The 15,745-nt window shown below is 37.4% G+C and overlaps 1 protein-coding gene across 3 annotated transcripts in view; it reads left to right on the top strand.

The window, feature by feature from the left end:
- The window catches only part of COL19A1 (collagen type XIX alpha 1 chain), a 177,702-nt gene that overhangs the window by 42,780 nt on the left and 119,177 nt on the right, over positions 1-15,745 (top strand). For all 3 annotated transcript variants that reach the window (XM_033002791.2, XM_042803595.1, XM_042803594.1), the window contains exon 10: positions 5,491-5,544. In XM_033002791.2, coding sequence (XP_032858682.2) covers positions 5,491-5,544 — 54 coding nt within the window. The remainder of the gene's footprint in view (positions 1-5,490; positions 5,545-15,745) is intronic.

Below are 15,745 nucleotides of genomic sequence, written 5' to 3'. Positions count from 1 at the left end.
ATAATTTATTGGTAGTCCTTCCTAATGTTTTAGCTATCTAATAGTCCAAATTATCAGATTAATAAGGAAAAACATCATTAGTAATACAATTTAACTTGTTTTCTTTTTTAAAAAAAAAAGTCTTAAGTATATACCTCTTTTCTATGTTACCGTATTCACTGTTCCAGTATTCATCTCAGTCCTGAGGATGGCAGCTGAAGTCCTCCTCAAGAGGGAGTGGAGAGGCTGACAGTGAGTCCTCAGCAATCTGAGGTGCTCAGAGGGTTGGGGGGGTGTCGCCCCCCCATCTCCTCCCCCCCTCCCAAGCGGGGCCAGCCCCAGAGCTGAAGCTGGAGCAGGGGAGGCAGCAGTCACCATCTAGGGTTAAACCAGCGACACCCAGTTCAGGCCGTGGCAAGGCTGAGCCCCTGCGCTGCCGGGTCAGTGCACAGCCCGGGGCTTCTGCTGGAAGTAACAGGGATGATATGTCCTGGGCCATACACTCCCTGCTTCTCCCACAGTGCCAGGGAAACCCTGGAGCTGTGCCACCTCTGGGACGATTTTTCTTTCTCACCCTCGGCAAATTCTCAGAATTTGAATTTATTGTATCCATCAACTAAAAGTTCCTAATGAGGTTGTTTTTTTCCAGGTCTAAATATTTCTATCACCATTTTATAATAAGATCTGTTTACCTGTCTGTACACCTAAGTTTTAAATTTTAGCTTATATAATTTCTCAGAGGGACTGCCTCTCACATTAATCATACAGATGATGCATCTAGTATAAAGGATGAGTTCTCTACATTACCTCTTTCACCTTCTACTTTATCACTTTTGGAAACCCTGCCAGTACACTGTCTGCTGGGACCAGCTCTCTTAAGAGTGTTCTTGTACTTCTTTCTTGATAATAATAAACATTTCTGATGCTATTGGCACACATAACTATGCAGAGATGAAAACCGGAAAAGCTAATTTACTTAATCAAATCTTGCAAACCTAAACTGATTTGGTTAAAGAGTGTTTTGACAACTGACGTAGGATAGTCATTTTATCTGAACTAATATGTTCCCATTGTAGACAAGAGCAATGTTATAATGCAGTACTATAGCAGTGCGTGGTCTAGGCCACGTTAATGTCATTATTCCTGTTTATTAAGGGCATTTGCTTTTATCTTAGTATTAGAATCATCATCTGTACCTGATTAGTACAGAACCCTGCTGAGAATATTTTCCTCCTCAAAATACCTTGTAGGCTTTGTCTTCTAGATAGAATATTAATGTGTCAAAATAATCCCACTCCATATCACAATGTAAATATATTTTAAATAGATTTGCAGTTTAAGAGTCAAAATAATGTGTTTAAATAAAATACTTTATTAAAATAGTGGGGTTTGGTTTTATATGAGAAATGAGAGCAATTTGTTAACTTAAATAATTATCACCTTGTCATTCTATCACCACATTTGGGTTTAGGCTATCTTTGCTACACGTGACTTTAATAATATCATGTGGTTTAGGAATCAAGGTACTGTACTTTGTGTCTGCTACTAGCATATCATTTCTAGTTCTACGACAGGTGCATTGAATAAAGGCTGCATGGTGCAAAGAGGTAAAGGTCAAGTGCTTTTGAAACTTTCTGAATTATTAATGTGAAAAAATGATCACAAGTGTAATATTGCAGGTGGTCTCAGATGTGCATAATTGTTTCCACTTCAGATAGAAGTCTGATTGGTATCTTTGGAAAGAAGCATGTTTACTGTCTGCAATCTCTTTTTAAGAATTTAGTTTGGCCTGCCTTTCTGGAAAGTTAACAGAAGCTTGCTTTTTTTTTTAATTTTTTTTTTTTTTTTTTATTTCAGCCTGCTTGAATTTCACCCCATCTGCTTATCAATTTACCAAAATGAACATTGTCAAAAATATAGTAGACATCCTGTTGCTTGCAAGAGATTGTCTTCTGAAATGTGTGCTATGGCTTAAATATTTTATTCAGTAAGAATCTTGTTCTCAGTTGAAAAGGATTTTCACTGGAACTCTTAGTAGAAAATCCTAACCATAGACCTAAAGCTCACAGTACTACCTTTGAATGTTGTTACACTGAGTGTACCTCATAACCTATAAATGCCAGCATTGTACTTCTAGTGTTCATCAGTTAATGAAATTGTTCTTCTGGAAGCATATATTTCTGTTGGCTTGGTTAGTTCTAAGCAAATGTGATTCTTTATTCCCATTCTTACTAATTTATTTACATAAACTTAAGAAGCTCAATTGCAGTGTGTGTCAAGGGTTAGAATACTCTTATTAAGGCATAAAAGAGATTTATTTATGGGTGGATGTAGGTCTGATGGTCAGGAACACTGTTCCCTCATCTCATTTCTAATCTTTTGACCTCTGCTGTGTAAGAAAGATAAAAAGATGGGGTTTCACTTTTGTGGAGGTCTCTGAGGTCTACAGAAGCAAAGGAAAATGCCATTAAAAAAAAAACCAAAACAACAACCAAACAAAACCACAACATCTTAAAAATGTGTTTGCTCTGTTTTTTTTTTTTTTCATTCTGTTATGCTGCTGTGTGAATACTGTTATATGTTCTATAAGCTATAGTATGTGATCTTTAAACTAATTGAATAAAAGCATGAAAAACTAGAACCTTTCCAACTGTGGTTATTAAAATCACAATTACAAGATAGAAGCATAACTTTATGATCTAATTTGCAGTGGAAAATAATTGTCTTCAAGGTGGGGAGTCTGTCTGCAGTTAGTGAAACAGAAGTATAAACATACCTTGGTTAATTGGCTAGTAAGTCATATATGCTAAAGGCTTCCTGGCATGTAGCAGGCTGTGTAATTTTAGACTATACAGTATATAAAAATACACTGCTGAATGTAACGAAGTGTTTCTGGTCTATTAAAATACTGGCAAGCAGCATAAGGGAACAGCGCGTGCATAGATAAGAGAGTCACTCTGTGGGTGATTAGATAAGGTAACCAAGGGTCAGTCCTGCTTCTCTCATAGAAGACACTCATTTTGGTTGGTTTGCTTAGATCGCATTTTATAAAGAAAGGAGTTTTGAGCCAGGCTGCACACATGTAGTTGTTTTATGATGGCTTCTGTGAATAGTTGTTAAGAAATTAGAATAGGGGGCAAGGAAGGTAGGTAGGTTTTATAGTAGGCAAGAAGTTACAAGAATTGTATTAGGGTATGACAGCTTACTTCAAAATTATGGTGAGAGTCATTAGGACACATAATTCTGCTTTTAGAAAAAGGTAATGAGGAAACCTGGCCTATAGCATTTTTGGTTTGTTTTTTTGTTTTTTTTTTTGGTGGGTTGTTTTTGGTTTTTTTTTTTTTTTTTGGCCCTTCTTTTTTCTCTTGAGGCTAGAGACAAAAATACTGAATTACTGAATTCTCAGAATTTAACTGAGACTGCTATCCAGGGCCCTGGAACCAATCCACAGACTCCCTGGGTAGAGCATAAGGAGATTTAAGCATCACTGAGTACAGTGTGCTTTGTCAGAAGCTGCTCCATGCCAGCCTAGGGGGAATGCCGAGGAAAACCGTATATTGTAAATCCTTCCTTTACCAGGGATTAAATGTTTTATAATGGCTGTTCTGAGATATAGCAAATACCGTTATTACATATTTCTTCTTGCCAATCTTACTGCTCCTTTCTTAACTTCAGAAAGGTTAATAACTTCATTTTAGAACAGAGGTATTACATTTATGCTGAAAAAATAGAGGTACTACAGTACTCTGTCTATGAAGCTCTGTTTTATTTTTTTTATTGGTGGGGGTTTTTGTGGTTTGTTTTGGTGTTTGTTTTTTTAAAGAAGTTTTACAGCAGTGTTTGTATTCTGGTACTGAGTTCTGAGATACCTAGCTGATGTTATCACAACTACATTAATTAAAATAATTTTAAACCTGATGGAGAGACTTAGGCTCTAATTTAAGAAATGGTCACGCACTTTACGTGAGGACAGTCTCACATAAAATGTAGGAACAGTTACCCAGATAGGAACCTGGTCTCTTTGCTCTCAGGGAAAGACAGCAGGCTACTGGGATTCAGTTCACTTGTGCAGTTCCTAATGTTCCCCTTGTGAACTTTGGAGCAACTTTAAATCCCATGACCACCAGTGTGCTGGCAGGCATCAGCGGCCCAGGCAGGCGGGGGTACAGGCTGGGTGTGCTCAGAGGCTGCACGGGCACAGAACAGGTACGTTCTGGGGCCCAGACAAAGCCTTTCTGCTACTGTTGAGCCAAGCATCTCCTGACCTATATGTCACAGAACAGAAAGAAGTCACTGCAGCACTGCGTGTGTATCCTATTTGGGAAGATCGTGAGAAACTGATATTTGTTACTGCAGAGTGCGCTTACTGACTAAACAGGTGCACTTTACCTAATATTGAGAAGTTTCTGCATATGCTGAGTATCAGAATTGTGAGTTTCCAGGATCCTACTATTTAAAAAGTTATGCACTTTGTGAGTTTAGAGCTCTTGGGCACTAATTACTCAGCTGGGGATTCTGGGTTTGCAGTTTTAGATTTAGTCTCCAAACCTAGGTTTACAACCTATTTTAGGAAGCTATTATTTGTGTAAAAGTGGCTCTTCTGCTTCTTCATGAAACCCTTTATCTCAAAGACCAATTTGATAGTTAATTCTTTTCAAACCAGTGATGTTTTCTTCATAAAGAATTGAATCACTCCAAAAAAAGGAAGTGGCATTTTCTGTTTGCTAGAGGTTATTCTCTTCTTGGTACAAGTAGACTAACATGATGTTTTGTTTTGTTTTATTTTGTTTTGTTTTGTTTTTAAATGAAGACTATAATATAGTTTCAGTGCTGTTGTTATATTCCTCTAGTGTTCACCCAATTTTTAAACTGTATAACCCTTATACTTGACATTATTAAGAAAAATTTCTGCATTTTATGTTTTCTTCAGTCATTTTTAAGACTCATGGTCCAATTTGTAACTGCTGGGATCTTCCATACCTCTCCTGATTGGTTGTCTCGTGAAACTAAAAACTAAAATTTTCTTGCAGATCACTTATAGTTTGGGTTTTGATTTCTCCGAGGGGGTAAAAGGGAGAGAGGAACTGAATATAAATAGTGTCTTCTAAAAATATTGTGGGCACATCACTTTTGGACAAAACAAACCTGTAATACATTTTGAGCTTTCTCAGTGTAAAACACACTCAACCCAGTGAAAACGGACCCACTCGGATTCACTTTGCTGTCACAGTGAATGCCATTGAAATCAGCAGACCTGCTTTTCATGGGAGTATGCATGTATAAGTATTTGTCAGATGAGGGTCTTAATTGACATTATAGGTGTTTTAGAATGTATTTATTTTGTCTGATTTGATTGTTACATGTAAGGCATCCTCCTCCACAGGGGTTACATTACAAAGCATGACAAAAACAGGGTAGAAGATGCTTTTCTGTTGAATCAGATATGACCTAAGTATTTGTTGATAACCTCAGATGTCTTTAAAACTTCTAACTGAATAATTTGTTTTGTAGGGTGAAATGGGTGCGAAAGGACAGGACGGTGTTGCTGGTCTTCCTGGTGAAAAGGTATATTCGTGTATGTTGATATGTAATTTGACTCACAGAAAGTGATCGTTATTGTTAGTGGCTTATCTGTAATTATGTACAGAAAAGGGAGACTATAACGATTCTGTTAGAAAATAAATTTCTCTTACCTGCACTGCCATGTTTCTGTAGCACACTGAAAAAGCCACTCAGACCAATAGCATTTGCTGCAGATGTTCTTGTTTGTTTGTTTGTTTTTCTGGAAGAGGGGGCTGTACACAACCAAAGGAAGCCACTTGTTCCACTCTGCAGGTTGTGGTCTGCAAGCCTAGAAAAGAGCTCTTTTACTTTCAACAGGCCACTTGGTAGAGCTTTGAGATAAATGCCACTGACCTCTAAGCAAAGACTTGGGACTAGCCCTGTCTAAGAAACCATGTCAGCCTACCTGTGTATTCAAGATGGTAATTTTCACTTAATTTCATGATGTTACGGTACAAATTAAGGAAGTTGTACATGGTTATTGAGTTCAGAGGCAGTTACCTGTATTACAGGAAGATTACTATTCTAATATTCAGCATCTTCAGTATAGAAGACAGCCTTCATAACACCGAGGAAACAGCATGTTACTGGAGTTTCTACTCATTTGGCCTTTTGTGATTTCTTTTTTCTGTCCCATAGTAACAGTTGAAATAACAGTGGATCTTCTGCATATACATGAAAGCTGCTTATAATATAAATGAATTAAACTCTCCAGATACATGTGTTAGTGCACTTCACTGATTTTTTTTTTTTTCAGTGGTATCTTTAGCATCATGATTTAAGTCCTCAACCCTCAATTCTGTCAATTTAGGTTCTTTTTCATCATGTACTTCAAGTTTCTTTTCTTTCAGTGCTATAAACAAGTGTGCCATTTAAAGGCAGCTGTTGCTGTGAGAGGCTCAGAATTTCAATATTGCTCTTTATTGGTTTATATGCTGCTTTCATATGTATGCAACATTTTAGTAATGGCAGAGGGTTTGGTTTATTTTGTAATTATCCAGATTTATAAGTACTGAAAGAAGTAGAGCTCTTTTCACTTCAACTGTCAGACTTAAAATCTGTTATTAACGGCATATAGAATTATGAAACTATCTTTTATTCTTATGTACTATTTCTGTCTCAAATTGTCTTTTAGTAAAAAATGAGAGGTAAATAAATAATATTACCAAAGAGATGAGTTAAAATAATGGTATTTGCCGCTGATGCTATGTTATATATGATGGAAAAATGGAGAGCAGGGTGCAGAGATGTTCAAAGGACTTTGCAATATTGAGGGACTGAAACATAAAGTGGTATGTAAAACTTAGAGAAAGTAATAGTAAAGTGATGCAGAAGAAGAGGAAAAAGAAAACATATTTCATGTCGAATTCTGGATTAGCTATTACTGTTCAAGAAAGTGATCTTGGAATTAGAGATCAGTGAAAACTCACTGTTAAGTACTAGTCAAATAAATAAATAGAGTTTAGGAGTGATTAGGAAGAGAGTAGGGAACAAAGCAAAAGCATCTTAATTTCACTATTAATGAAATCGTATTGTGCTGCATATTGAATGATGTATACAGTTCTCCACATCTCAAAGTGGATCTAATATTACTGGAAAAGGTTCAGAGGAGGTGTCAAGAGTGATCAAGACCATTGGGTAACTTCCAATTAAGGTGTCACAATGTGGACTTCAATTTGAGGAAGGCAAAACTGAGATTAAATATGTCATATTCTGTACTCTATACAATCATGAATGGAACAGAGAAGATTAATAGGGATTGATTTATTTATTTTACACTTCTTCTCAGTGTACAAACTAGAGCATCAAACCTGTCTGATTAGCATGTTCAAAAAGGATAGAAAGGGCTCATTTTTCCTATTACATGATTACAGTTTGAACACTCTGCCACAGGATTTAAACAGTCTGAAAATTTATTAGAAATTTGGTGGAATAAAAAAATCCATTAAATGTATCAGACAGACACTACTGCTTGTCTGAAAGTTCTTGAGCTTCAAGACGCTGAAGTCAGGGAAACCCACTGGAAAAGTCTTTATGGTTGCCCTGTTGTACTTTTCTGTAGGCATCTGTTGTCGCCACAAGTGTAGTCATATACATGACTAGAGAAACCTTTCCTTTGATCCAGCTAGACAGTTTTTACTTTACTGTGCTCCCAAGTGTAAATTAATGGAAGGAGTTATTGTAAAACATTGTAGATTGAATGAGATTGATATAGAATGAAGCTGTGTTTTCCCTTGGCGCTTTCTGTAGCTCCTTCCCTGATGTTATCTTTTTTTTTTATAATTACCAGGCTATGTTGCTTTTCCAGTACAAGTTGTTATTACAGTTTCCATGGTTAATACTGTTTGGATTTTTTTTGCTTAGCGCCTTGCAAATTCACTGTCAGGCCAAATCCCAAAGCTCCTGCTAGTTTATGTAAGGCTCAACAGTCAGATCATATTTAATATCAAGACACTGTACTTTTCCTGAACATTATAACTCCTTTAATTGAGACTACATAAAAGCCATACCATTGTTGCAAGTTAGAAATTAACTACTGTGGAATTTGAAACTGGCAAAACCAAAAGCTGTTTAAAAGAAGACAATAAAAAGGCAAACAAAATATTTTGTACATTCATAGCTAGATGGAGAAACTGAGGTCCAGTCACCCAGCTTCTGCTAGCCAGAGTTGTCATGTCTGTGCAGAGTAGTACAGTGATAGGTGGAATTATTAGCTCCTTTCTGAAGGTAGAATCACTTTAATTTCCTCATGTTGTGAATGGTGTTAACATGCTCTGTCTCTCAGTTCATGCATCAAGAGCTATGTAAATTTGTGCGCGTCTGTTGTTTTTGTGCTCCTTTTTCTGGGATGTTCTGGATGCTAAAGAGCTACAAAGGTTCAAAGACAACTGAATGAAGTAAAGGAATAAAAATACTCTAAGCACTGTTACATAGAAAGGCGTCTCCTACATTTCAGGAAGTTGAGGTACAGACTGTTCAGTGCTGGGAGAGCATTCTCAGAAGCAACCCTTCAGTATGTATTATCTTTTGTTGGAGCTGTTATATTTGTTTAACTAGTATGGCTGTTTTTATGTTTTTCTGCACTGTATTTTTCTGAGTTTTGTGCAGATGTGCTCCCTGAGTCACTGGTTAGAAACAGGAAAAAGAAAAAAAGAAACTATACAATTATTTCTTATGTAAATACAGTTTGAGGCTTCAGAGAGCAGAGGGGATCTTTCTGATACACCCCAGAATTATCCACTGCAATACTCCATTGTTCATTCTTCTTTCCCTGGAGAAAGGTTCAGAGAATAAATAAATGGCAGAACTTACTCATGTTTCTATGAGTAAGCAACAATGTCAATTAATTTGACCTATTTTGGAAGTTTGCCTTACAATGAGATAAACTTGGCTATTAGAAGGCTTGTTTCTGTAGAATTGATTAGCTTAAATGTACCTGATATTGTAGTGAAAAACTAAAGTTAGAATAATCCTATCCAATATACTTTCTAACTTGCGAGAATCTTACCAAGAGAATCCCCCAGGAAAATGCTCCATGGCTGTATATTTAATTTTCAAGATCTGTGTAAGTGATGAGAAGTCTGTAAGGCTTCATATATGGCCTTGACTTTCAGGGATCTAAAGTGTGAAAATAGACTGTGTACCTCATATACCTTCAGATGCGACACTTGGCCTTCTGTTGTTTGTAAGACATACTATCACTAACAGCATAATTTCCCATTCACTAAGTTCTGCAGTGGTATTTGCAACAGTTGTACTAATAGGTACAGATCTAAGTAGTGTAGACTTCTAGGACGCTCTTGTTATTTGAGAGGTTTGATCTGCTGTGGGATAATACAAAGAGAAAAGATTAAGTCTTGTTGAGTCTAGGGTGACATAAGAATAGCCTTAACACTCAAAAGAGAACAGGTGAGTGTTCAGGCCGTAGTTCTGTAGTTTTTGTAAGCTGCAAAAGGAAAAAATGAGGTTTCCACTGACTGGCAATACATCACAGCATTCCTGTCATCTCATCTGTCTTCAGGGCAAAACCAGTCAGTGTGACAGTGCTGATGTCCAATCTAGAGAGTCAAGAATCAAATCCAGTCCCTGTGGAACCCTACCTCAGGTCACAACACAGTAGATTGTGACACCATCATATATATGACTCTCTATTTGATGTCTACGTAGTTCCTTCATCCCTATCCCTTTTCAGGGAACCATCTTAAGAGATACTTTTTAAATAGTAGATCCTACTTTGGGCAACGGAAGAAATTACTGAGATTGTTGGAGGAGAGAGTTCTCTGGTTTTCCTTTATTGTTCTAAAAAAATAAGAGGATAGTAGTCCTCCCTTGGAAGGAAAATTACGTCATTTACAGACTACCAGAAGATATGGAATACATTGCCATGATCCCCTTCCTGCAATCAGGACTGATTTGTAGCTCAGCCTCCTGGGGACAATTCTTCAAGGTATCTGTTAAATCATGATACAAGAAGAATTGGAATGTTGTGCTAAATGAAAACCACTATGCATGTGAGACCTTATGCCTTGGCCTTCTGGAGGTGTTCAGCAAATTCTGTGAGGACAGAAGAAACACATGTCAAGGGAAGAACTGTGTTATATTACTTTTTGGTGATTAGCAACAGAAATTGCCCCTGGATACACTTCTGAAGCCATTTAAGATAATTGGATTTCAGCCAGAGTGCTGGCTGTGTGGCCTGAGAAATTAAATCTGTTATTGATGCAGGTCTTAGAGGTGACTGGAGTGCTCTAAGGTACAGGATGACAGTCGCCTCTCTGCTGCAGAACAGGCTCCACAAGTTAAGCAACCCTAATCTAGCAGTTAGGCTAACCTCATTATGACAAGAACTGATAGGTCTGCCGTTAAAAACAGTCTTCACACACCATTGCTATGTGCAGAGTCACTCCACTGGTGTAGTCTGAGCAAGGTTGATACACTGCTGGAAAGTATTCCTATTAAAGTTTTATTATCTTTCTAGTGTTGATGTTGTACTGAAATGGTGAGAGGACTCCCCTGTTGGTGAGACCTGCAGGATTCTCCTTTACTGAGGTCATAGGGTCTTACTGTTTCCATACAGGTTGCATGTGTGCATGTCCCTTCCATAGCACCTACTGGGGGATTGATAGAGATAAGGATGGTCAACTTTACTGCTATGCATATTGTATCAGGAGAAAACAGGGTTTTTTCTCCTGATAAGGTCTCTCAGCCCTTCTAGCCCAAGAAACAGTTAGACTTTGCACAAAGCATATGGTGTATTAAATCCTCCTTTTGTGATACACTGCTAGGCCTTCTGAGTAGTCTGACAACTTAAGAAGGTGTACACTTTGAACCCTGACTAGAAGATCAAGTATTCCAGCCTTAAAAATGTGTTCTTGATCCTCTTCTGAAGAGAAGAAAAAAAAAAAAAAAACCACGCCACCAGATCTTTTTGTTCTAATTTACAGTGAGTTTATTCTGTCCCTTTCCTTTCCTGAGCTTTTTATAAACTCAAACAAGCTGGGTTTGATTTGCCTCTTTATAGTTGAGATTTCTATGTTTCCTGCACCTCTTGTGTCACTCAGCCAAGTAACTCAAGTCCTTTCCATCTCTTTGCTTCTGAGTCTATAATGCCATGACAATGAAACTCCAAATTTTAAAAGTTTGTCCTGGATGCTAGGTGATGTAATCCTGTTTGGGTTGTTTTGGGTTTTTTTGCTGGTCTGTGATGCCTTGTCAGTCAAGATGAACCTCTCAACTGTTTTGATATATCATATTTTAGGGAGTGGATGATCTCTGTGTACTTTAAAAGTTTAGTGGAAGAGTTCCTGGTTCTGAGAGAGAGGTTGCCACCATGTCATGTACTTTGATGCAAAGTACTAAGCGTCCTGGGGAGCTGCAGCTTATGTGTGTTACGAGTCCTGCTAGCCAAAGAGCTCTTAAGCTTCTGCGAACGTGCTGATGGCAGCAAGACTCAAAAGACTCAAGCTGCCGAAGGTAATTGGCTCTGTTCTTGGACATTCCATATTTGTCTATCTTTTTCTATTATGAAACAACTTTTTATTCTTTCTTGGTCACTGCATTCTGAAAAATAAAACTGATGTAGCCAGAAATGTAATTCGCAAAATTCAGAAGACTTACCAATCTAAGCTGATTTGTCTGTTCCCCTTTATCCAAACCTCCATAGTAATTGCTTTCTTACGGTTCATGATACGCAGTTCACAGTGATGGAGATGATGCATCTGTTTCTTAATCTACATTTTGTGAAATACTTGTGACACCATTCACTTTTAATACCTGACTTTCAAATGGCTTAGCTTTACTGTTATAGTTTTTTGAACTAATTTCTTGCAATCTGTATTATGGACATCCTAACATATTAAATATATTGAGTAATCTTTTTAAAACAGCTGGTTTTGCAGAAGCAGTGAAATATTTAATGTGTTATGCGTTTGCTACTGCACTGTATGGGTGCTCCGGCAGTGTGTGAATAAAATAAACAGTTTAGACAGACTGAAAGGAGAAAGAAATGGTTATGTGAATAAAAACAATGTTTATCACTACACAGCTTAGATTTATATTCAAAGTTAGACTAGAGAAAAAAACTGAGTGTACATTTCAGGAGCTCTACCAACTGTACAAGTGGTATTTGTACTTCAAGAGTAATGAAAATGAGATTGGGTTTACTTGAAACTGTCAGCGGGTATCTGTAAAAGAATTGTTCCTTCTTTTGTTCACTTACATGTATTTGTGATGATGGCCCAACAAAGTGTACATGGTCTCACATATTTTTTGAGTTAGAAGATACCAGAGATCAAATTATATAAAGCTGTATGTGGTGGTGTTTATCTCATTTAACTGTATGAGATTATTATCTGTAACTTCAGTTTTCTCAGATTCATTATCAGTGTGCTGTCTTCAGTTTTAACTGGCTTTGAAACCTAACACACATGATTTTATTCTTGCTAAATTTGATTACCCTTTTGTAATCTTTATATTTGGTACAGGTAAGGAAATCATTAGTAAAAGAGTTTCCAAAATGTGATGTAGATGCCATTTGTGGTGTGTGTGCTGCATTAAAACAGCATGTTAGCACTTCCTAAACAGCCTACTTTGCATTGCCTGGTGGGAAGAGCTCCCCTTTCCCATAGTTGAACCTGAGAAAATCAGTTTGAAAACTGCTGCATTATAAGATTTTTTTTTTTTTTAAAGAAGAAATTGAATTGAAAAGCTCAATATAAAGATAGCTTAGAAATGTCCAGTGCTTTGTTTTCCAACATGATTTAAATATATATACATTAGTTTAAAATTTTGGAAAAAAAAATTATAAATTACATGCTAGTATAGCATGTGACATCAAATTACTTTCAGCGATGCTTTTAATACCTATCTCCATACTGAGTTACTCCAGGGTCAGATCTTCAGGGCCAGCTATGTCATAAGATCCACAGCCGGAAACTTGTTAAATGTATGTACAAATCAAATAGTGTCATCCTGAAGATCCTTGTGACCATTGACCTGCTTTCCCCATTGCTCCAGCTAGACCATGGAAACTCCATCTAGAATTTTCCAAGCATATTTGACTTTGTGGAAGAGTCACGGGTGCAGGGACTATTACGCCAGTTCAGCATATGCTCCTGGAGCATCAGTCACTCATGCAAATAAACAGATCTGAGGAGACATTAGTGTTGAGCTTACAGTAATGCAGTCTTTTCCTTGCAGCTGTCTCAAAAGATCTCTGGACACGGTGCCTTCCACATGTCATGTGGTGTACAGATCCTTGACAGGGGCCAGGGTATTTCCAAAGCAGCTTATCAGCATCTTTGAGAAAGCTTCCAAAAATGCACGTGGGGCACTGGATAGGTACTGCTTAAAGCCATGTTATTCAGTTTGTCTTGTCTTTCATTCAGTGCCATCCAATTTCTGAGCTCCTGGCATTGCTAATCTGTTATATTTCAATATTTTTAGATCAGGTATGGACATAAATTTCGCAAGATATGTAGCTTCTGAAAATTCCTTGTACTGCTTTATGCTGGAGACTCCAACAGAGATAAAAAGACTGTAATCACTAATACAGGAAAAAGTATTAGACATCAGAAAGATTTTCAAAATAAGAGAATTGTGAGCTGTGAGAATATAAAGGTAAACCAACATTTTAATAGGAAATATGGTACAAATTTTTAAAAACTAGTTTTTAATGTGTAAACAAGTAAATAGATTAGCCTCAAAAAAGAAAGACCATGGTTTTCCAATTGGAAACTTACTGTAAAGTTTAGAGCCTTGAGTTTGAAAATTGCTGGCCATTGGAAATCAGGCAGTTGGACACCATCTATTACAGGAACAAATTTGGTATGAGTTTCATATTCTTTTTGTGTTTTCAGTGATATCTTTGTGTATAATTAACATACATCTGATTTTAAGAGATAGGTAAATATGAAGACAATAGCTCTCAATAGATTTTGATGCATAAATATACTTTCTAAAAATCTTACTGTGCAAATACACTTTAAACCATTACGTTTTCCAAAACTTGCTTCATTGCTTCAGCATGTATAGTTCTTGCTTGCTTGCTCTCGCTCTCTCCTTAGCATTACAAGGAAGTGTTTTGAATAGCCTTTGATCATAAATTTGATTCCAGAGAGCTGTCTGCTGTGCTGACTTATTTTTGCCTTATTAGGTGATTTTTGCAGTTCACAACTCCAGGAACTGTTGAGCTCCCTGGTTTTTCAATTCCTAAGGCTAAACTACAGCAGTTCAGTTCGGTTCTCGATAGAGAGCTCCATGGAATCAAATTACCTTGCGTGCAGTGACATGGCTTGAGTGTTATTTCCATTCTGGAGGGAATGGTGCTAGTGACCGCTGTAGGCTGTATACTGTTGGTGGGAAGAGACTTCATTTTTAGTTATTTTTCCTTTTTGAGGAGAAAAAAACAGAATTATGCTTCAGTCTGTTAGTTAACCCTTTTGAGGAAAGTCGTAGCATTGTCTTATGTCCTCTTGTGGTTTCCCTCAAAATCAGATTTGTACGTCCCAGTAGAACAAAAGTGCAAATGTGTTTTGAGAGCCGGACACTAATGCTTGTATTGCTCGGCATCAAAGCTGTGGGCTCCTTCAGCCAAGTGACACTAGTGAGATAAGAGTGGGGGTGGAAGGGTATACCCTCTGGTATTTGCAAGGAAACTGTAATAACCAGCAGAATGTGGCCAGTCACGGCAGCCCAGCGTGCAGCAGCCACTATTGTGATGTGAGGTGTGGCCAAAGAAACCAGAGGTCACCATCTATTTAATAGGGGTCTGGGCTGCTGGGAGCAAAACTGAGGGTGGCACGCTGCCATGCAGGACAGGCTTTTGTTAGCGTGTTATGTAACGTGGAAGTAAAAAATAATGCGGTTGTTAAATAATGCAGTCATTAAATGCAACTCTTTGTTCCTTAATCAGAGATTCATGAATACTCTAGCTGTGAGCCTGCCTGGCTCTGGGATTCCTAACTGTGTTTGAAAAGCCTCAATCAGGACCTCACAGACTTTGAGAGGGTGGGGGGAGGCTTGAGGATTCTTCTTCAATTGTTTGTAAATTATATTTATTGGGTTCTTTCTGTGTGGCTTCTGTGGCACGTAGATTGATTTTTTTTTTTTTTTCTCCTTCAGCTGTAAGGGCTAGAGACTGTACATTTTGAAACTAATATTCTGAGCTTTTCACATCTCATCAGAAAGTAGGGCTTTAAGAAAAATACCTGTCATTGCAAGACAGCATTGTAAAAGTTGGCAGCAGTGTGTTGCAGGAGATGATCTAATTGGGGAGGAAGGAACTTTCTCACTGCTCTCTGCAGCATTGTACAGCTTGTCTGACATGTTTTGCTTAGTTTTGTTTGTCTTCTTTTGAGGAATTAGATACTGGACTTCACTGAATACTAGATTTTGGATCTGATGAATCATCGATCTATATTAGCATAATTATGGGTAACTTATGTTACTCAGTTTATATATAACAATATTTTTTCCTGGCTAACAACTTATATTAAAAGTAATGCATGAGATTTAAAAAAATCTAACAATTGTTAGCTTCATGCAGAAGAAAATTTTTACATAGTACAAATTATACAGAAGTTATAGATAATACTGTTGGCTGCTGTGACTTGTGACCTATTAACTCTCCTTTGTCTTTTTTTTTGGTGGGTAAGCTGTATTAGTCATATAATTATTTAAATAAAACCAGCACAGATGTGTATTT

The sequence above is a fragment of the Tyto alba genome, unplaced genomic scaffold, assembly GCF_018691265.1.
Source record: "Tyto alba isolate M040663 unplaced genomic scaffold, T.alba_DEE_v4.0 Super-Scaffold_40, whole genome shotgun sequence".
Taxonomy (NCBI): Eukaryota; Metazoa; Chordata; class Aves; order Strigiformes; family Tytonidae; genus Tyto; species Tyto alba.
The sequence above is the reverse complement of the archived record's forward strand: the minus strand, read 5'-3'. Positions and strand labels throughout refer to the sequence as shown.